We start from the raw sequence: 22,675 nt of genomic DNA on the forward strand, positions 1-22,675 counted from the left end.
ATACTTGATTTTTAAATGCTAACACCAATTCAAGTGACTTGAGACAATATGTAAACACCTAGTAGCAGCAAGATGGTTACATATCTTCTTAAAGGCTACTGTAGGCAGTATTTGAAAATACTGCCAGCAGAAACATCCATGGAAAAAAACCTTGAAGTTTCTAGCTCTTTTTCCACAAGAAAAACTGATAGCTTAACAGATCACTCAAAGTATTGATGGAAAAACTTAAATATATTAATATTACAGAAGGAGGATAGCTAGTTTGGAAGAGTGGTGATCTTTGCATAAAAGCCAGGAAGCTCCTGAAGTATCTATCATGAAAACTTGCACTTCTCAAAGCAGCAGGAAAAACTAAACCAGTGAATTGCAGAAAGTGTTAGGCAACCATATTGATACTTATGGAAGCTCTCCTGATTATCTCTGACCTTTATGGCATTAATAGAGGATTTGTTTGTCATATTACTGTAACACTATTGCGTATGGACCTTTAGAATGAAGATTGGTGTGGAGTGTATACTGACATTCTTGTGACTTCTACAGGAAATAGACCAAACGTAACTTTAAGCCCTGAATTTGTCCAAATGTGTAGAGAAATGACTGCATTCACCTCATCTGTCTACCTGAGAGGTAGGTTTAAAAATATATTCAAGGTCAGAGACTGGTTTACCTTTTCTCCTACTGCATTGCAGTTAGACCTGGAATAGCAGAATTTTTACAACTGTTGAAAAGACAATAAAATATAAAATCTAAATTAAAGTTTTGTTAGCATTGATTTTAAAGCTTGTCTTAAAACTGTTCCAGCTTTCTGCATGTCAGCAGTGGAAATGAAGTAACTGCTTCTGTACCCTCCCTCACCTTTAGGTATACTTGGTGTTTTTTCCCTGCTGCTAAATGTTTCAGTGTGTAATAGGTGTGTAAAGGAAATGGGTAAACAAGCACTGTAATGTGGGGCAATGGCTTTGTTACAGATCACTTGTGTAACCACTTCCTCTAACACAGGAAGACAGAGGCTAGTATTTGTCACTCTTCTGATGTAGATCGAATCACATTATACCTCATGTTGATACTGTAACTGTGAAGACAAAATATAAAGTCACAGTATAGAATGCAGAGCTACGGCACACCTGTTCTTTCAATAGGCATGAAAAGGAAGAAAACTTACTCATTTTGTACAACTTTCAGTTAGAGATTATTCTAAGTGGGTGGACATCTTGCCCATGTCCACCTGGTTCATAGGCCTGCCTATGTAAACGTCATTCTTCTGCACTGCTGCTTATCCTTTCAACAATCCAGTTCTCAGGACTCTTTCCTAATTTAGCCTTATTAGTGCTCTGGCCATAACCTACTTTGTGTGGCTTGTCTTGCATTTTGACCTTGGTCTTCTATAACTTAGACCAAGCTCTCATACTCAATTTTGTCCAGTCTGTAAAGTATCATTCTAATTTATGCCACTAAAATTGTTTCAGCTGGCTTGTTGTTCAAGTTTTGCAGAAAACAGCAGCTCAGAGCAGTGACTGCTTGTTCACTTAAGACATTTTCAAACCTTGGACAGTAGGACACCGCCATACCATGCCAGTAAATGTACATAATACTCTGGCAGGTCAAAGGAAAAGCACATCAACACCTGAAGACAAGGTGCAATGAAATGTTTAAAACATATCTGACCTTTCAAAAGGACATACACCCTGTTAAAATCTACTGACCTATGAAGATTACCACACCACTTTAGGTGCAACAGCAATTCAGTCAGTAGTACCTGCCTCTTCTTGCCTCTGGCTGAGACTGGCCTTTTGGGCCTTTTCTTCTAGATGTGGAAATGTGCTGGTTCTGGCTGCGATGGAGTTATATTCTTCCTAGTCGCTACTATAGGGCTATGTTTTGGATTTGTGCTGATAATACAGGGATGTTTTAGTCATTGTTGAGCAGCGCTTACATAGAGTCAAGGCCTTTTGTGCTTCTCACCCCCACCCCACCAGCAAGGAGGTTGGGAGTGCACGAGAAGTTAGGAGGGAACACAGCTGGAACAGCTGACCCCAACTGACCAAAGGGATATTCCATGCCATATGACATCATACTCAGCATATAAAGCTGGGGGAAGAAGGAAGGTGGATGAGGTGACATACGTTCAGAGTGGTGGCATTTGTCTTCTCAAGTAACCGTTATGTGTGACAAAGCCCTGCTTTCCTGGAGATGGCGGAACACCTGCCTGCCCAACGGAATTAGTGAATGAATTCCTTGTTTCTCTTTGCTTGTGTGGGTGGCTTTTGCTTTACTTATTAAACTGTCTCCATCTCGACCTGTGAGTTTTTTCACTTTTACCCTTCTGATTCTCTTTCCCATCCCACCGGGGGAGTGAAAGAGAGGCTGGGTGGTGGTTAATTCCTGGCTGGGGTTAAACCATGACAGCACAGCAGGCATACTTGCTGCCAGAGGGCTAAGACAGAAGGATTAAAAAAGGCACAAAGGGACCTAAGGTTTTTGTAGTCCCTGAATAATCTGTACTGTTTTGGTACAAACACAAACGTGGGGTGATCCTGCAGTTGGCAAGTGACTGAGGTATGCTGGGCACATGGCATTCATCCACGGCTTCATGAAACCAAAGTGTTGTACAGAGCTAAAAATACGGTGGCTTGTCAGACAGGATGAACCATCCTACAGCCAGATACCTAGAATGCCTGCAACCATCCGTGTCAACTTTCCATCCGTGTTCTTTTTTTTCCCTCTTTAATTGACTTGATTCTTAGAAATTGATGGTAATCCAACTTAAGCAACGTGAATTGTACAGTTTGAATCTAAGCTTTTTCAACCGTTTTGGGTGCATGTGATGCTTACTTTAGGTTTTGTAATCTAGAAGGCCTACTTACTCTGTTGAAATAAGAGATGTGGATTTAAACATCATCGTAAACCATGTGGTTTAAGATACTTTTGATGGATTATAGGTACACTCAGACTCAATTTAAAATATTGGCTATACAGAAGCAGCTTTGTGTCAATGCTGCCATGGAACGAAGGAAACCAAAACTTACGACTCCAGCATCCTTATAAGCTTCTGCCTCTTGACAAGCTTGATCAATGATCTGGGTCAATGGGAGAGAACTTCTTGGTGTCCCTGCAAAAATAATGCTGTTTAGCCTAGGGCACACACAAACCAAAACAACATACAGTAACAGCTTTCAGGTAGGATAACTACAAAGACTGGCATACAGAAATAGGGAGAAACAGAGTAAACTTGTTAAAAGGCTGCTGTATCTCCTAGAGGCATGCCTTAGTGGCATTTCTGTCCTTGGCTGAACTTGACAGATCTGCTATAACCATTCAGCTCCTAAATCTGTTTCATGAACTTGAGGAATCTGTTATTGCGCCAAGTCTGCTCTTAGCTTGTTATTCCTGTACTTATTATAGCTTATCCTTCATTAGTGATGCTCCACACAATACAACCTTTGGCAAAACTGACCTCTAGGTGTGCAGAACACCTATGCTAAACGTTAGTCAATTTAAACTTAGTTAAAGCTGTCTTAAACCCTAATCTGCAAGGTTGATTGTATGCTGAAGTCCAGACACATGCTTCATGGCAGAAATGAACATGCATGGATTTCGTTGGAGTTCAATGAATTTCCCTTAAGATCAACTCCAAAGTCTTTTCTGATACTTGGGTTCCTAAAGCCAGGCACTGAGAGTCTGAAACAGCGACTGTGAAGAGCCCTCTGACAACTTTGTTACGTGGCCTGATTTCACAGCACAGGGAAAGCCGGCTATAGTGCCTGGAGGCTGCTTCTGGGAAAGCGTGGAGCACGCTGAGCTCCAGGCACCAGCCTGCCAAGGGGCAGGTCAGCTGCTGTAATCAGCTCTGCTTACCCTGAGCACATGGAAAGGCGGGTGAGGCCAAGGAGGAGCAAACCCTGCCTGTTGTCTGAGCTTCCTGCTGCCTTCGGAGACCCACGAGAGCTTTATTCGACACCTATCCTGTCCCGACACTCATTTGTGTAATTTCCCCAGCATCGCCTCCTAAAGCACGGCAGCAGAGAGCTCACCGAGCCCAAACCCTTGCTTTCTCAGTCTCGCTCCCGACCTGGCAGTGCCTCCTGCCTCTTTTGCCTCCGCAAAGAGACGCTCAAACCTGTGGCGCCTCGCGAGAGCCGCCGCGGCGGCTGAAGCGACGGGCTCCCGGGGGAGCGGGCTCTGCCCGCGGGCCGCAGCCGGGCTAGCGGCGACGCCGAGGAGGAGGGGGCAGGGCACGGTCCCGCCGGCCGGCCGGGCCTGGCAGGCGCAGCGCCCGCGGGCCGCCCGGCCGCCGCTTACCTGGCAGCGCTCCCGCGTGCACCACCCCGACGACCGCCGCCTTCAGCCGCCCGAAGAGCCCGGGCGGCCGCATGCCCTGCGGGGAGGGCGGGAGGGACGAGATCAGGGCCGGACAGCGGGGCGGGCGGGCGGGCAGGCCCCGGCAGCCGTCCGCCTCCCGCCGCGGGCAGGAGGGTTCGTTCCCGCTCGCTCCCCTCCCCTCCCCCCGCCGCCGCCAGCTCGGCGGTGTCCACCTGCGGCGGCCGCGCGCGCTGCTACCGCCGCCACTTCCGCGTCGGCGCCCCCGGCCCCGCCCCCGGCCCCGCCCCCGGCCCCGCCCCGCCGGCCCCGGCGCGGGATCCGGCGCCCCGCGGCGCCCCGCGCCGCTCCCCCCGGGCCCGCCGGCGGCCGGCGGCGCCCCGCCGCGCCCCCCGCAGACCCCGCCCCGGCCGGGCGCCGCCGGCCCCCGGCGCTGCGCGCGGGGCCACGTGTGCGGGCGGGCGGGCGGGCGGGGAGGCGGCCCCGCGCCGCGCGTTTAAATGTCCCGCTCGGCGCGGGCCGCGCTGTGCGCAGGGACGGGAGCGGCCGCGCCGTGAGGCAGGAGGCGCCCAGCGGAGCCCGCCCGCGCCGCGCTCCCGCCCTGCCCCCGCGCCCCGCCAACGCCGCCGCCGGGCGGGCACCCACCGACCGACCCACCGTTCTCGGCCGGGAGGTCCGGGGCGGCCGTGCCCGGCGGTGAGTGAGCGAGCGAGTGTGCGGGCAGGGGGCGGCGGGCGCCCCTGCAGCCTCCCGGGGTGCCCGGCTGCGGGGCGGGGGGAGCCGGCGGGGCCGGCCCGGGGCTGCGGCCGCCCTTTCCGCGCCGTGCGCCCGCGCCTCCGCGGCCCTTTGTGGGGGCCGCGGCCCAGGCCTGCTCGGTCGCTCCCCGCACGGTGTTCCGCTCGCCCCGAGCCGGCCCAGGCGGGCACTATGCGCCGGGAGAGGTGAGTCCGCCCGCCCCGCCCCGCCGCGCGCGGGGCCGTGTAGGCCGAGGCCTCCGTTGGGCACCCCCGAGGAGGCTCCCGCGGCCGGGGCTCCCTCAGCTTCTTCTCTCTTGGCAGTGACTGCGCGGAGGAGAAGGCTCCCGCCAAGGCGGACGGGGGTGCGGAGTGCGCCATGCGAGTCCGCAAGAGGAAAGCTGATGTGGCCACGGTGAGTGCGGGCCCGGCCCGGCGGCCCGCCCCGGTGTCCGCAGGCCGGTGCCTGCCCCGCCGCCGGGCTCGGCCTCCGGGCCCTCGCCCCCTTTTGTTGGGCGGCTGGGGGCCATGCGGCTGTCTGGGCATTGGACAGGCGGTGGTCTGCGGTGGGACTGGGCTCCTGAGGGACCGGGTGTGCGTCTGCTTGTCCTTGTGGTTTGTACTCCTGAAGTCATGTATTCCTTTTTGTAGTTCCTGCAGGATCCTGACGAAGAAATTGCCAAAATGGAGATGACTAGAAAAAAGCAGTTTGAAAACCAGGTAACCGATTTCGTTTTAGCACATACTGCTTACTTAACCCCATTATTATTTTGCAGTAACTCGTTATTACGAACATGGTGCAACAGATACACAGCTACCACATGCTGCATACCAGTGGGCAAGGGGAACTCTCAACCCTGGCTGATGAAAAGTGCAAAACACTTCAGGTCATATAGATTGCTTTGGCAATTGCAAGAGACAAGGCCTGTGTTGGTCTAAAACGTTAATACTTCAGTATATCCACTTGTCCTGGGATTGCAAAGGTGCACCTTACAAAGCCTTAATATGCATTTAGGCCTACACGGAATGGACTCTGGATTGACCTCTCTGGAGAGTTCCAAGAGTACAGTCGTGCTTACGTGCTGTTCTGTTAAGGTCAAAGCACAAGACACTTAAACATATGAATAGAATCATCTCAAAAGATGATTCTCTCTGCAGTCATGTCTCTACTTACCTATCACTTGGGAGAGAGGAAAGATCCGACTTCTACCATCAGCTCCATTCCTATTGACAAATGTCATTATCAGACTGACAGGGAGAACAAGGTTCCCGATTAGAACTTTGAAGTTTATACTAGATGCTAATGCAGTAGTAAAGTAGGCTTCATTTCTGTGCAGAACAAAGGGATAATTTCTATAAAGTCATTTAGCTGTGGAAATCAGGCCTGCAGTGGAGGTTAGTAGTGACCTTTGCTAGTTTTCTCAGTAAGGCATTCAGAATGATCTGAGTTATGAAGTCAGAACTAACTTCTGCTCCCTTAGTGCCCCTCCTACAATCTTTAAACCTGAGATGCTGTTGATATCTGTATTGGATGCTATGTTGCTATATGGTATTGAAAGCATGATGCTTTTTTACATCGAGATTCCCACGCTAAATAAGAGTAGCCTGTCTTCTGAAATAGGTTTATTCCTCTCCTTTTTTTTTCCCCCCTGCATGCACACACACATGCTTGCTCAGTCACTGTCACTAGGACTTCAGCCTGTTAATGCACATGCAGGGTGATACTTAAGCTGCAAAAGTCATGATCAGGGACTACAGACCGTACTCATTTGGTTCGCAAGGATATGCATAATGTGGTACATCTAACCAGAAGTGGCAGCTGGAAGTTCTAAGACTAAAGTGCTACCATAACAGATGGGCATCATTGTTTGGAATGGCCTCTGCTTGTTGCAACTGCGTATACTAGTTATCAGTCAACATATTAAGCAGGGCTCAAATGGTGAGCATTTAATGAGGGCATCTCTCCTTCCCTTCTGTCTTTCTTTTGTGCAGTATATTAAACTAATTTCTCACTTCTGACAAGGAAGAGCTGCCTGTCCTTCACCACGGTGCTCTCCTTCACCAAAAAATTCATTCCGTTTGAGCTGAGCATGGGCTTCTTGGGTATGTTTATTGCATAATAGTAAGGTATTGTTAAAAAACCCTCAACAGGGACCCAGTTTTACCTTCTTCCAGAAGGACAGTGGAAAGGAACTTGAAATACGTGTTCCGTACATTGACCTTCAACTTTGGAAGCAGATAAAGACTTCCAATTTTTTGTTCTTGTTTGTGTTCCTGACCTGGTAGCCATTCAATGTTACTTCAGGAATGATAGGTAAATTGAAGTTTAGATAATTTAGGTGCAGGCATCCAAAATATTTACTTAGAATTTGTCAAGTTAAGCTTAGGATACTGCTGGGATTTGACCCTTTGATTCTGTAAACCATAAATAAAACAGATACCTGTGTGTCTGTCTCTACATAGAGAAGATTTTTCGTTGTGACAAAGTAGCCAGATTGTTACAGATCTGTTTAAAAAAGCTAACATTTGGCTGCACAGCAGCAGCTCTTCAGTCTATGGTGTGACACAAGCTATTCTCTGATATAAATTGCCATGGGCCACTAATGAGAATATGTTTACGGTTCCAGCAGCAGTATAGCAGGCTTGTATAATAGCCAGTGAGATAGTTATTCTGTTGAGGCACAACAATTCTCAAATGCAAGTAGCTATAAATCCACTGCAGCCTGTACCACATGACTTCTGCATTAAATAAATTGTTTACTGACACAAGTTTATACACAAGGCAAAATACCATAGTCACATCCCAGTTTACGGCATCTTCATAGTCAATTCATTAGTTTGCTTCTGTTGAACATAAGGCTTGAGTTCTTAATTAGGATGCCGTTACCCTTTATGTGATGAAAGGGTGGCTATATCATCAGGTTTGTGACAGCAGAATATTGCATAAATTCTGTGTTTGATTTTAGAGAACTGGCACTGCTGTTATTCTGCTAGCAATTCTCATATTAATTCTGGCTGCTTTCTATGGACGGATACACTTCCAAGGCTCCGTGTAAAACAAAATTAATCTAACTAGATTAGAATCAGCCATGCAATTGTGATACAAATTACATGGCCACCTCCACCTAGAGTGGAGAATTGAATCTAGAAGTTAGTTTCTTTAGATGAAACTAACTAATGTTTTCAGGTGAAAAGATGTAGTAAACTTTCAGGAAACAATTTTGATCAATTTCTCACTAGACGTTTTTCCAGAATCCGGTATTACTGTTGTGAAAATATTCCACCTCACTGGTTTGAAAATATCCTCCACTAAGTTCCTTTGACTAGTCTCAGTTCTCACAACTTACAAGTCTTCAAACAAACAGATAAAGAATGTAGACTACATCTAGGTTGAGAGCTTGACGTGGCAGGACAATATTCAGGGTCTTGAGAAAACTAATAGTAGAAGCTCCTATGCTATTCAGAAAGAGATGGAACAACTTAATAACATGAGTTGCTTTTCTTGTATTTATTAATTCTGGAATCTCTTTCTGATGGCAAAGAAAAACCCCTGTAATTCAAACTAATGCATCCTGTGAGTGAAAAATTGCTAGAATTACAGGTATTACTATTTCTGATGGGCAAACTAAGGCTGAAAATCCTCTGACCTTGCTGTTTGAATGCGGTTCTAGGTCACCTTCTTCCTCTGCTTTCCTGCACCCCTCCTTGTTTTAGGTCTGTGGAAGCTTATTCTGGTGGCTCCCAGCTCATGTCAAGGTGCACAAGCGAGCCAGCAGTTTGTTCTTAGGTGTGGCTGAAGGTTCTGCCTGTAACCAGTAACCCCAATGGTTGCTACCTGCTCCTTTTTGTTTGGCCTATATGCCTGAAGGATGTCCAAAAGATCCATTTAAATGAATGTTTGATATATTAGTGAATCATGGAATCATAGAATGATTTGGGTTGGAAGGGATCTCAAAGATCATCTAGTTCCAACCTACCTGCCGTGGGCAGGGAACACTTTCCACTAGATCAGGTTGCTCAAAGCCTCAACCATGCTGCAGAAAACTGAGACATGGGAATGTCTGAGCTTAAAAAAAAAAACCAAAACGCCAGCTCTGAACTCCTGGATTTTCTTTGGAGATGTATGGGCTTGACTGCTCTAATGGACTTCTTCTGTCACCTACTTTCTGCCCTTCTTGGTGGTGCTCCTCCTAACAAACCTTCTCGTGTCCTCAGTTAAATTTCTCCAATCTGTGTCTAGTTCTCAGATCTGAGATACAGATCTGTATCTCTGATCAGTTGTTCCTATTCCTGTATCTGGAATATTACTGTGGATGTCACCAGGCTTTCTTGCTGGGCTCCATATAGATTTTAAGGGGCAGTTTTCTCTACCACTTTTTGCCTTGCATCCTACTTCAGCTCCCATTTGCTTCAGAAGTACACCCAAGACTGTAGGATTTCCTCCATTAGGCTGCACAGATTCTCTGTAACATCTGTCACTTCTTGGCAGCTTCTTGCTTTTGGATTGACTCTTTGCAAGCCCAAAGGAAGCTCTTCATGGTTTCATCACACCCTCCCCGCCTTAAACTGTTTCTTTTTTCAGTGGTGGCTCCTGTTTCCTTACAGTGCGATGTAATGCAGTTTCTTGATATTGTTTCTTAGTTTTGGTTGAATGTATTGCCAAATCTGCTTTAAAGACTCAAGAGTTTGATGAATATGCTGCTTCTCTCAACCAAAATCCATGCCAGACCTATGGTGTTCCCTTCGCTTAGATCAACTCATACTCCTGTCTCCCTTCCTGGTAGCTTCCTGCTTTTCAGGGCCTTATGTGTTTGTTCCCTTCTTGTCTCTAGTGAAGCTGTATGCCTTTCCTGTTGCTTGCATCTTTTCCCTAGTTGTCTTGATGAGCAACATTACATAGTCAAAAACGTTTTATCTTCTCTAAACACCTAAGAGGCTCTTGACCCTTGATTTGTATTTCCTTGTGTTGGCAGTGGTAAAATCTCTTAAATCAGTTGTCATTGTTGTTGCGGTGTAGTATGTGAGGTATCTACTTGGGCTGAGAACAAGCAAATCCCTTGTCCTTCAGAAGCTGCTGGTGTATAAACACCTTTAAATAGATATTATATAACCTACTGCTTTTCTGTTGGTTTGCTGATTAACTGATAAGGCAGCACTTCTCCAAAGGCTGTTGGCAGCTGGGCTTGCCGTGCAGTTTGGAGGACAAAACATGACTAAAGTCTAATTTTGAGGGAAGACAAAAATTAGCTTAAAGCAATGCTGATGTGACGCTTTTTTCAAACTTTCAGTTTGTAAGGAATCTGTCATTTTTAAGATAAAGATACTGTTCTCTGGTTTTGCTTTCCTCCACCCAAATTAAATTGTGGCATGGCTGAGTATGTAGCTGTGCTAGATTTGCATGTAGAGCTCCAAGAAGAGAAACAACCCATCTGTGTGGCAGTAACTCAAAGTACAAAGCAGTCTTAGCTGTGAGTGAACTGTGAAATGTGGTTTTTGTTTTATCAAGTCAGTGGTTTCTGTTTCTGAAGCTGGTGCTAGAGGGTAGCCATTTTACTGGAAAGTGATGTCATTTGTAGCAAGGACAGGGAAAAAATCAGGTGTGGAAGCTTCTTTGCTAAAGGCAAAATTTAATGTTGAGCATTTTATTCGTTAGCACCTAATGATTCTTCTGTTTTTTTTTTTAAAAAGGTTTGATTTTTCTCGAAGCACGTTAGGAGTCATGTTAGGGACTTCTGTTCTTTCAGTGCTGCAGAACAGATCAATTTGCAGCAAGATGGTTGAATTCACTGTTAGACAGAAATGCCAAATTTTAATTTGTTTAGGCCTGATGACACGGGACTGGGTTTGTATTCTACTGCAAAATAAAATTAGCATTTTCCTGGGAAACTGTGTGAAGCATATACCAAGATCTTGTTTAACAGAGTTAGAGAGGAGAAAAGTAAACCTAACTTAAGGTCTGGTCCAAATAAAAGTGTATGACAGGCGAAGGGTCAGATGTCTTATGTTCGCAGGCCTTGGCAAGATTCTGTATATGAAATCGTGAACTTGATACTTTAGTGGCAATTGCTTAATGTGTACTTGCTTTATTCTGAAAATGTTTGGATCATAAGTGCTTTGTTTTTTCATCTTAGCACTGCGAGATGAATGAGTAAGAAAAATTCTATAAACTACTATTTTGTTGTGTTGATTGTCAAGATTGCTTTGCATGGAACTACAACTTCAGGCGTTCTATCTACGTATTCCTTACCAGAAATCCTGACCTTGTATTTGTATAATTGTAATCACAAATTTGGGTTTTAAAGTTCCATCTCCTTATTGTTTACCTGAAGGCAAGCATCTTGCTTTTGTGCAAAAGATTTTTGGTGAAAACAAAATGCAATATGTCAATAAGAGACTGACTTGGATGTTTTTTCATGCAACATTTGTGGTCCTTCGACAGGAGATCAGGGTAAATATCCTTCAGCTTTAGTTGCAAACTTTCTCTACTGTGAAAATAAGTAACACCCCTCTACGCAGCACTGGTGAGGCCACACCTGGAGTACTGTGTCCCATTCTGGACTCCCCAGTACAAGAGAGCCTTAACCACGCTGCAGAAGAGTCCAGCAAAGGGCCACTAAGATAGTTAAGGGACCAGAGCATCTCTCCTGTAAGGAAAGGATGAGGGAGCTGGGACTGTTTAGGCTGGAGAAAAGAAGGCTCAAGGAGATCATATCAATGTGTATAAATACTTGAAGGGAGGACGTAAAGAAGATGGAGCCAGGCTCTTTTCAGTGATGCCCAGTGGTGGGACAAGAGGATATATACACAAACTGAAGCACATGAGGTTCCCTATGAACATCAGGAATGCTTTTTTTTAGTGTTGAGAGTGACCAGGCACTTGCATGTGTTGCCCAGAGAGGTTGTGGAGCCTCCACCCTTAAGAGATGCTCCAAAGCCATCTGGACATGGTCCTGGGCCATTGGCTATAGGTGGCCTTGCTCGAGCAGGAGGGTTGGACCAAACGACCCACAGAGATCTTTTCCCATCTCGACCATTCTATGATTCTGTGCAGTTTAAAGAGATAATCATAGTTACTGTCATAGTTTCTTGCCAATATCTTGTCTTCTATTTACAGCTAAAATGATTATTTAAAAACACGCAGTATAAAGTCTTGTATTTCATTTAACAGCCATCCTGGAATAATGTTCACAAAAATGCCCATATGCTGATTCCTACTCCAGATAAGGATGATGATCCAGTTGGTGTTGATTACTCTCACTTTATACATCTACGTGTTGTTCCAACTAGAGCTTCACCATTACCAGTTCTAGGGTAAGTGTGCCCTTTTGCTGCTGCTTGTCTGCCTTCCTTTTGTCTTATGATGTGAGACTAAACACATTGATCTGTCTTAGCTGGGCAAACAGAGAGGATGTATGGAAAAACATGATAAACAAAGAAGAGATGTATGTGAGGGATAAACTTTATATGCAAAGGCACCCTCTCCTGCAACCTAAAATGAGAACAATCCTTCTAGACTGGCTAATGGAGGTAAGCTTTTCTGTGCTTGTGAGTATTTCGAGTGTACTAATAACTGTCATGAGTACATTTCGTGATCTTTGCATAACCCATTTGGCACTTGTCTTCATCTTAAGTTTTTCAATAGCATCAAACTTACAAAACCAGTATATAATAGATTGAGTTGATGGTGTAAAAACTGACCATATACTCTGATATTCTTTTAGATTGATAGTGGATAATAATAAATTTATACCTAAAGCTCCTTGATGTAAGCTTTTAAGGTCACGCTGCAGATCAAAGCTGCACAACTGATTATGAAAATCGCTGTAAGAAGGAATGTGTGGTGGCTTAGAGACCCGATGCATCTCACAACCTCTCTATCTGTTATTGGCATGTAGCATGTACTACAACTCTTCTGTCTGTATGTGAGTCTTTTGCTGTTTGGATGACTTGGTGGCATAGTCTCTGTTCTTGATGCTAAAGTGTTTGTGAGAATTTTCTCTTTTGAGGTCTTGGAGTGATGCATCTTTGCAAAAACAAGGAACTGATGCTCTGACGTTGTTAGAACATGTGCTTGCATTTCCTAAAAAGGTTTTCACTCTGATCTCTTTTTTTGGGGGGGGAGTTACTGTAGTGGCAGTTATCTTATGTCAAAGGAAACTATTTAACTCATGCTCTTAGTTAACATGCTACTTCACAATAGCAGTGAAGCAGAAAGCTTAATAAGAGTTTTATGTCTTGCTTTTGTGTGTTTTTTTTAATACATCTGTAGCATCTGTTTTTGACTTTCTAACGCTGTTCTTGACCTTTGTAATCTCTGATGTCTCTCCAGGTTTGTGAAGTCTACAAGCTTCATAGAGAAACTTTTTATTTAGCACAAGATTTCTTTGATCGGTTTATGGCAACACAACACAATGTTGTAAAAACACTACTGCAGCTTATTGGTATCTCTTCTTTATTCATAGCAGCAAAGCTTGAGGTAAGTATCTCCAGCTTTACTTAAACATAAAAACGTGAATGGACAGACAACACATTTATTGTACAGTAGATGCATTTTGGCAGGCTTTGTGGAGTTTGTTGCTGTGACTCTTCAGCTTGGAGACAGAAAGAAAAGGTTCTTTTTTTCTTTTCAAAATTCCTCCTATTTTTTTTAGAATTGGCTAAAATTAAGACTCATTAACATCACAGTGTATCCTTTTAATCTTAAAAGGATAGTCTTTTCAGCGTTAGAATAAATCTAAAGTTTTTAATTGCAGTTGCTAAATGAGTTTTTGTCTGGCTGCTGTATAGAGACCACTTGTTGCAATTCTGTTGTCAGTGGAGTACCTGGTGATAGTCTGAGCTGTTCTTTATTTACTGAAACAAATTGAACTATTAAAATACATAATGCTTTTTAAGTTCTTACTGTTTGTCTTTTAAGAGGGCTATTATTCTTCAATCGGTTTTTCTCAAGAAAGGAATAAAAGGCCTTTTCTTTAGAATGTATAAAAAAAAATCTTATGTCAATTATGATACTGTCTCAGTGGTGCTGTAGTAGAACATAATACATGTTGTACTGATCAATGGAAAGTGAAAGGTGAAGGCTATGAGCAGGAAGGTTGAACAAGAAATCTGTGTATGTTAAAGGCAGAGTAGAACACCATGAGTTAGGATGGGGAATTGGGGTTTTTTACCCCTATTTTGAAACGCTGAAGCAGTGGTGGGTTGTTTTTTTTGTTTGTTTTTTTCTGTGTTTTTTTCCTTTTCTTTTTTTTTTAGTACATGAGACTAGTTACAACCTATTCCACAAATTAATACTTGATCTGTCTTTCAGGAAATTTATCCACCAAAGTTGCATCAGTTTGCCTATGTTACAGATGGAGCTTGTACAGAAGATGAAATCCTCAGTATGGAATTGATCATTATGAAGGTGATATTTCAAAGTGGAATTTAGTTCTACTTTAGTTTTTACAAACGTATAGCATAATCAGACTAAAAGCAGAGAGCCTCAGATAATCTTATATGCTGCTGAGAGGCACAGTTTCTCTTTCTAATTAGAAAACAGTCTTCTCTAGGTAACAAGCGATTTAAAGCATCCACCAGTATGTGTGTATTAGCAAAATGAATTTTTCCCCCACCCTATTAGCAGGAGGAGGTACAGGAGAGGATTAGATTTGTGTGTTTCAAAGATGCCTTGGTGAACTGGAATTACTCCAGCTTCTGATCTGGAGTAAAGTTGCATGGTTAGCAAGTTAGGAACTTCTTATTAATACAGGAGTCTTGTGTGTGTCTGTTCTTTCAGGCTCTTAACTGGAACTTAAATCCACTGACAGTTGTATCATGGCTAAACATTTACATGCAAGTTGCGTATTTAAATGAGCTTTATGAGGTATTGCTGCCACAATATCCACAGCAAATATTTGTACAAATAGCAGAGGTAAGACTGATTTCTTCCTTCAAATGCTATTTCACCTGGGGGAAAAAAGTGTTCTTGTGATAGACTTATTAAACATCTGTTGTCTTGTAGCTGTTGGATCTCTGTGTGCTGGATATCGGCTGCTTGGAATATACATATGGAGTACTTGCAGCTTCTGCTTTGTATCACTTCTCTTCATCTGAGTTGATGCAGAAAGTTTCAGGTACTGGCATTTATACACTAAGTTTGATGTGTTTACAAACATTAAGTCTTCATTCAAGCAGGTAACCATATGTCTTGTCTTCCAGGTTATGAATGGTGCGAGATAGAGGAATGTGTAAAATGGATGGTTCCGTTTGCGATGGCTATAAGGGAAGTAGGAAGCTCCAAACTTAAACACTTTAGAGGTATAGCTCCTGAAGACTTGCACAATATACAGACGCACATAAACAGCTTGGATTTGCTGGTATGTATATGCATAAGGAAGACAAAAGCTGCCTGTAAAATCTACCTCTTGTTTCTTCTTTGATTAGAACATACAGTAAACTGAAGTGAAGCATTATCAGATTGAGCGTATGCAGATGATAAAAGGTGTAAGGTTGTACTCCAGTTGCAAAATTCTTGGGACAGAGACCTGACTTGTTCAGTATTTAGTTTAAAAAGGTGATTGTGACTTAAGCTTCTCATCTCAAATGGCAAATAATTAACTTAGAAATCAGAAATGTATTTCTACCCTTTGGGATGCTTCAAATATTGTATGTTAGACCTCTCTCTCTAGGAAATACAGGTAATACAACCTTGTCTGATGAAAAAGATAAAGACTGTTCACTTGAGACTGATCTTATGGGACTGTTATGTGACAGTGATAGCTGACAAGTTGAGCAAGAGTGGTTTTTAGCATGAGAAGCTTGCAGAGGATCAATCTTATCTAACAAATTGTAGTTAATCTAAGCTGTCATTGGCTTTTTATTTTTGTGGTTTTTTTTTCTACTGAGATTTAGTTATAGTAGAAGGTAAAGCTCTTCCTGTTAGTTGCTTCTGAGTTTTGATTTCTTGAAGTACCATAATGCTGATCATCAGATTTCCAAAAGCTAATACTGACCTCTTGGGGCTTGTATTCATAAACCATTGTGTACTGCATGCTTTATCAGCTACTGTTAGGGGGAGTTAGCTACAGATACGCATTTCCAGATTAACAATCCTGTCAAGTTATAAACCGCTGAATTATATTAATCTGTTGCATAGATATACCAAAGTAAAGATTTTTTTTTTTCCCCCTCTTTTTCCTATTCTGTCAGGACAAAGCTCAAGCAAAACAAGCCACATTGGCTGAGCAAAATAGGACTTCACCTTTCCCCACTGGTGTCCTTACACCACCACAAAGTAGTAAGAAACAGCCTTCTGGACTGAAGCCAATATGACTGTAGAAACTGTTGACAGACAATTTTGCTGAAGTGCCTGTTCTGCTGGTTCTAACTCCTGCTCCATTATGGAAATGCTGCCAGTGAAGTTCATAAGCTTTTATGGAATCTGAAAAGGAAACCTTACTTTTTTCGTCACAGATTTTTTCTATTTGAAATATTTTTATTGAACATTAAAATATTTTAAAGAAATGGATCGAGTACACCAGCCACTTAAAAGAACACCGAAGAGTGCTCCAAATGCTGCTACAGAGGGTGATGCTTGATGTGACCAACTGTTCAGAAAAAGGGCTTGAAGTTTAGATTAGTTAGTGTGTCTGTTCGTCCTTTGGATAATCTGCAGTCATACTATCCACTGGTGACAAATGGGCAAAAAGTGCTGTGGAAGACAACATTTCAAAGCCTCTTTTTCAAATGGTTGGCTTACAACTTGATGCCTTTTTTAAAACTCTTTATTGTAAATGCTGCTATGTCTGTGTATCCATTTTTAATAAAAATGCTGTCTAAGACAGCTGGTTTTATGTATATTCCTATTTTTCTTTTAATTATGGTCAGCTAAGGTTTTTCAGACTGTGACCACTAGTAGTGTGGGAGCTGGGGATGAATAATGTAGCAACTATTGCTTTATTTATTTACCACTACTGGCTTATCAATTAGAACTTCCTTTTTGGATACTAAGATAAAATTGTCATGTTGGGCTACTTGGATTTCCCTTAGCCAGATGCAGGTGGCTAGGGAGGGGATACTAAACGTGACAAGTATATGGGGAATCCTTCCGCAACACACTTTCTAATGATCAGTCTATTGGAAATTCTTGCATCAGATTGTCTGGATTGTTATGTTTAACAGTAAGAAGTGATTAGTAAGAAAAGCCTACCTTTTCTTAATCATTTAAATGTTGGGCTTTTGACATAGTCTTTGACAACTGATTGTACAAAACTGAATTCTGGAATGGTGTGTGCCTTTTTACAGGAAGAGTTGTTCTTGACCTTTGCAAGGTCTGAGAAGTCATAGTAAGATGTTTTCTGGAAAGTTGTGGTTTTGGAGAAAAAGGAAATAGAGAAAAAATATAAAAATTGTTGCTTGTTTATTCCATGATGTTCACTTTGAAGGACTGTTCAACAACACTGAAAACTTCTGTGAGACTACCAGGATTCATCGTGTCCTCCTGTAAATAACTTTAATGCTACGACACTTATATTTCAGGAAGCTCCTACTCTGCTGTTGGTCATTTTTTCTAAATATTAGTTCCCAGCAAGGCTGCTTTTATTTTATTTTTTAAGTTATTCTCCTTTTTGCTGTTCCCTGACCCAGTATTCTGATAAATGTTGAAGCTTTAATATAATAAAAATGCCTACAGTAACTAACAGTAAGCAAATTGCTTGGTGCTGCTGGCTTTTTTTTTTTTCCCTCCCCCCCCTTGCAATGAGTGGTTATAAGTTCAATGCTAACGAAACACGTGTAAATGTTAGCTGAACAAGTTTGCTGGAGCCAGTTCAGAGAGGCTTTAATTTCTCGAACTGTATATCCTAGACAAAGTAATGTTATATTTGCCCATTATTGAAAAAGTTTGTAACATTGGAGGAATTGTCAAGACACATTTTGGTACTTTGTCCTTAAATTCAGCACACAAAACCAGGGAGGTGGGAAACAATAACTCCCTTGAAAAGTGGTCTCTAGGCTTGATTCCTAAATCACCAGCCAAGCTTTGGTACTAGTCCTTTTGCTTTTACTTTTTAGTGTTTAGTATGCATTTCATCTGTTTCTAAACAAAAAATATTAAAAATAATTTTAAAATCATATTTAAATTGTAACTGGCTTCTTATAAAGAAAATGTAATCCTCATTTATGACTTTTAACTCTTCAAGTAAATATTCTGTAATAACATTACAGATATGATGAGCTCTAACTTTCAGTTTAAGCTAAATATAACTTTCTGGTTAATACCTATTTGAGAGTGAACGCAGATGTTCCATGTGTTTCCTGGCCTATGTGGGAAACCTCTGCCTGAGATATATTTTTTTTTTCTATGAATGAAACTGTTCAGATAACAGGCATCTTTCTAAATTGGATCTCTGCTTCAGATGATAATCCTGCTAATTTTATAGCTTCCTCCCCCCACTTTCTGAAAGGTCAACCTGCTTTATTTCACTGGGAAGCAGTCTGTTCAGAGGGCGGAGACGACGGCTTTGCAGCTTTCCAGGTAGGAATGCAATCACGGGCCAGAGATGTGGTACTTTTCAGCAGAGGTGACTTACCTTAAGAGCTGTTTTCCTACTTTGTCATCTTTATCTCATGCTTTAAGAATCTTTGTTTCTGGTCATCTTGCAACATGTGTGGATACTTATGTCTGAGTGTGCTGTCTTTCTAGGATAGCTTGGAAATGTATGCACTGGTTGCCACAAGCTGAAAACCATTTTAGGAAGGAATGGTACAGCTAATTTTAGGAAGACAGTTGTCCCTATTGAAAAAAAAAATCCAAACACAACCTACCAACCAAAAACAAAACAAAAAAACACCAAACAAGCAAACAAAAAAAAAAGAAAACCAAGAAGGAGTTCTTTCCATATTTCTTTACCTGAAGATCCTGTTCTCCTAAATTCTCTCTGGTCCTGGACCAATCTGGAGGAAAATTCACTGCAGGAGAGGGGAAACAAGTGGGCAGCTCTGCCTGGCTAGTTAAGAGAAAAAGATTTAGTGTGTCTACAAATGGACTGAAGTTTGTGCAACAATGATGAGCTAAAATCAAATAATATGTTTCTGCAAGCTCTCTCTGTCTTTAAGTGTTACCTAGAGAGGTAGGGAGGGGGGCTCCAGGGGAGGACAGCCCCAGGGCAACACATATGGCTGCTGTTCCCAGTGCAGGGGGCTCGCAGGCGCTGGGAAAAGCAATTTAGCTGTGTGTTGCTGCGCACTCCTCCACTGGAAACTGTCTCTCTCTTTAATGGCTACAGACCAGCATAAAGCATGCTGCAAAGTAAATTGAATTCTGCAGTAACCCAGGTGCCGTATGATTATCTTCCTCCTCCTGAAAGGTTTGTCATAACTATGTATCAAAACCTCACCTTGATCTGAAAGCTGGGGGCATCGGAGAAACTTTGAAGAAGAGAAATGAATCCAGTTCTAATTTTCTATTGCTGCTACTATAAAATCAAAAGTTAATGGTAGCTGTGACAATATTGAAGGAAATGGGCCCAAATGAGTGAGTTGAGGCTGTAATTGTGAGTGGGGGTTGGAAAGGAGGAACGCAAGTGAGCAGAACGGATGAAGATGCGGAGGTCTGCGCGGTGAGTCTGCATGCTGTTAAAAACACTGTAATTACCCAACAGTAGTTGATAGAAATAGTTCTGTATAACTTGTCTCTCATAAAGCGGCAGGATGCTCTGCCCACAGCTACCAGTTTCCAGGGCTCAGGTCAGCATCTCACCTTGGTTCTCAGGACTTATGGCACGAGGGCTTCCATTGCATCCCTGCTTGCATGAGGCCGGGGAGGGGCAGCTGGTGCAAGTTCAGCAGAGTGCTTCACCACTGCTCAGCCCGTGGGAGCTGTGGGCCCTGTGAGCTCTTGTAGCCTGGCTCAAGCTTCTCCAAATTCCTGGGTGCTGTTTCTGTCACGTACAGTGCAGCTGGCTTGTCTCACGGCAGTGGCAGCCGGAATTCAGGCAGCTGGGTACAATGCTCTTCCTTCGACTGGGCTGTGGAGTCGGAGCTCAGTGCAAGCGTAGGAGGCTTACTGCAGCATCTCCTCGGGGACTGCCATCGGGGCACCCCAGCTCTAGCTTGGGAATTGCCAAAGGCCATGACTGGCTTTCCTCTAGACTTTAATGGGAGTAACACCCAGACAGGGCACTGTGAGGTTAAGTGCGTAAGGAAACGGTCAGGGGGCCGATGTGTGCTGCGGCGGGGAAATTGGCAAATGCACAGGTTGGCATTGGATGGACCCACTTTATCTTGTTTGTTGGCGTAAATCTTCTCTTATTTTGGTAATGTGCTTCCTCTAGATATTTGGTAACATACATTTAAGGCGTCAGATTACTCATACCCTCATCTTCAAAACCATCCTCCCCTGCTACCCTTTCCACTCAAAAAAAGGGAGATGCTAGTGTATATACTGTGAAATAACATGGGTTAACCCAGGCTTTGTCCAGCTTTGGATTTGTGGGGGATTAAGCACAGCTCCTTGCTGTCGAGGTTGAGATCAGTTTGACCTGGGCTTTTGTAATCTCTCTGGAGATCTGCTCATACTTGGCAGGTAAATAGGAGGTGCAGCCCCGTGGTGTGATGCCTGTGGTAGGAGGCAGCATGGCTTTTCCTTCCTCTTCTCCTCCTGCTCTCTCCTGGCCAGCATCGCCTGTTCTGCAGGGTGCAAACCTGCCAGGGGTGGGGTGGGCAGCCAAGGTGGAGTAACTGAGAGGGTTGGGGTTTTTTTAATTTTTTTTTTTCTTGTGACTGTGAGATGGCAGGAGGTGATGACTAATGTATAAAAAGGGAGAAGACTTTAATGTCCATTTCTTGCCGTTATGGCACTTGACTTCTCACCAATTTGTGAAACTTCTATGCGTTCTGTGAAAAAAAGTCACTTGGCTTGGGTTATTGAACACTAAGGATTTTGGTGATGGGCTTTTTCAGCTGTGCTACCTGCAAACAAGTCATGTTATGTCTTACCTACAAAGTACAAAACCTGTTTCTCTCAAGTTTTGAATTGTCCACTACTGACACAATTTATGCTTAATCAAACAGTTAATTGCAACTGCAGAGTATTGTAATACTATGTAACCGATCTCCTTTCAAGCTAAGCCCAAAAGGGTTAATTTGTATTCAAAGCTTTTTGTTTCAGTTTATGGTGAATTTTAGATTATAAAAAGAAACAAAGTATTCTTTGCAGACTGAATAAACCCAAGATTTTCAAAACTCTGCAGATATGCATGTTTGAAGGCAAACTAGATCAAATGGCTATCAAGGAAGGGGCTTTGGTCCTACAGCTGCTGGCAATTCAGAGGAGCAAACGGTCTGTTGGAAGTGCATATCTATTTGCAAACTGGTTTTGTTTTATCGAGCTAAATATGTTCCTGTGTAATAAGTGTAGTAAGAAAGTAAATATATTTTATAATGTACTGATTTCTGATGTTTCAGCAAGGCTGCAATAATATTCAAGGAGGAAAAATATGGAAGATCTATTTCTGTTTGGCTTAGGATATGTGATCACCTGGAATACAAGGAAAAAATGATGCGCAGAGCCTCACCCTAACCTTTGGCTGGTGAACTCTGGCTGGGTAGACCTGTTCATCTTCTTCCTAGGAATTTTATTGAAGTATCTTGGAAAAGACTGCCACCGACACGTAAGGGGTGTGAAAATCCCCTAATCCTTGGCATGAGACTGAGGCCTTGCTTCTACTGACTGGTGCCTGTGCCCCAAGCCACATGTACCAGCCCCTGCACCTGGGATAGAGAAGAGCCTGCAGTTGTCCAACAGGACCCTCTCTTGGTTTGAGAGGCGAGTGCTTCCTCTATCAGCATGTTTTCTGTGATGTATTATGAATCTCAAATGTAACATTTCTGACTTGAGCTTGACTAGAGAAATCAGCTTTAGTTGCTTTCTTAAATTTCCATGAGCATTGGAAAGATGAAGAGGAGCTAGTGTGTTTATGGACAGTGGCTGCAGTGGGGAAATGGTTGAGTAAATCTAAATGCACTTAGTGTCTTTCTGGCAATATTTCAGGGTTGTGTTTTTTTTAAAAAAAAAAAAACAAAACAAAACAAAAAACACCAAACCAAACCAAAACCAAACATTCAGTCACAGGTGTTAAAGGACTCTTCAGCTATAAAGGCAAAACCAAATGATCAAATGTTTGGTTATTTTAGAAATGATATGCAACAAAGTTCCTTGAAACTGAAATGATACTAGTTTTAATCATGAGCTAAACAATTTTCCTGACAGAGAAAAGCAGCAAGCCTAAACATTTTCTGGAAAATCATGCAGCTAAAGGCCATGCCACAGACATGATTTTCCTGGTACTAAAAGCTCATCTTGGTGTGTCATATTTTCTTCCATTGGAGGCAGATTCTTGTCTTTTCATTAGGGTCAGAGGCCTAAAGTAACTTGTGTACAGAGAAAAGCTTTCAGAAAGAAACCACCACAGACATTGATGGTGTAAGGATGCAAAATCCACTGAAGTTGAGAGGGTGAGGCTGCTGCTGGGTTAGCATGAGCTGGCAACGCACCGCTACCCTCTGCATCTCAGATTGTTGCTTTTTTTCTTAAATATAGGTGGAAAAGTCCTCATGTAGAACTAAAAATAAGTGGCTTGGCT

At 43.1% G+C, this 22,675-nt stretch overlaps 2 protein-coding genes across 3 annotated transcripts in view; one reads left to right on the forward strand and one right to left on the reverse strand.

Annotated features, from left to right (window-relative positions):
* Nucleotides 1–4,372, reverse strand: part of LOC104378808 (uncharacterized protein F13E9.13, mitochondrial) — a 29,121-nt gene extending 24,749 nt beyond the window's left edge. For both annotated transcript variants that reach the window (XM_086621121.1, XM_086621120.1), the window contains exons 1-2: nt 4,300–4,372; nt 3,027–3,109 (exon numbers count right to left, since the gene is read on the reverse strand). In XM_086621121.1, coding sequence (XP_086477247.1) covers nt 3,027–3,109; nt 4,300–4,372 — 156 coding nt within the window. The remainder of the gene's footprint in view (nt 1–3,026; nt 3,110–4,299) is intronic.
* Nucleotides 4,373–5,244: 872 nt separating this feature from the next.
* On the forward strand, nt 5,245–16,447 carry CCNE1 (cyclin E1). Its single transcript, XM_086620882.1, has 11 exons — nt 5,245–5,258; nt 5,376–5,466; nt 5,703–5,771; nt 12,220–12,362; nt 12,443–12,578; nt 13,381–13,527; nt 14,362–14,457; nt 14,830–14,964; nt 15,055–15,166; nt 15,252–15,409; nt 16,242–16,447. The coding sequence occupies exons 1-11, from the start codon at nt 5,245–5,247 to the stop codon at nt 16,362–16,364; spliced, it is 1,224 nt and encodes a 407-aa protein (XP_086477008.1). The 3' UTR covers nt 16,365–16,447.
* The last annotated feature ends 6,228 nt before the right edge of the window (nt 16,448–22,675 follow it).

The sequence above is a fragment of the Tauraco erythrolophus genome, chromosome 15, assembly GCF_009769465.1.
Source record: "Tauraco erythrolophus isolate bTauEry1 chromosome 15, bTauEry1.pri, whole genome shotgun sequence".
Taxonomy (NCBI): Eukaryota; Metazoa; Chordata; class Aves; order Musophagiformes; family Musophagidae; genus Tauraco; species Tauraco erythrolophus.

Bases quoted from the DNA above. Each gene is read 5' to 3' on its own strand.
- CCNE1 (XM_086620882.1), top strand. The intron at 5,467-5,702 runs GTGAGTGCGGGC...TCCTTTTTGTAG, and splicing joins GGAAAGCTGATGTGGCCACG to TTCCTGCAGGATCCTGACGA. The intron at 14,458-14,829 runs GTGATATTTCAA...CTGTTCTTTCAG, and splicing joins TGGAATTGATCATTATGAAG to GCTCTTAACTGGAACTTAAA.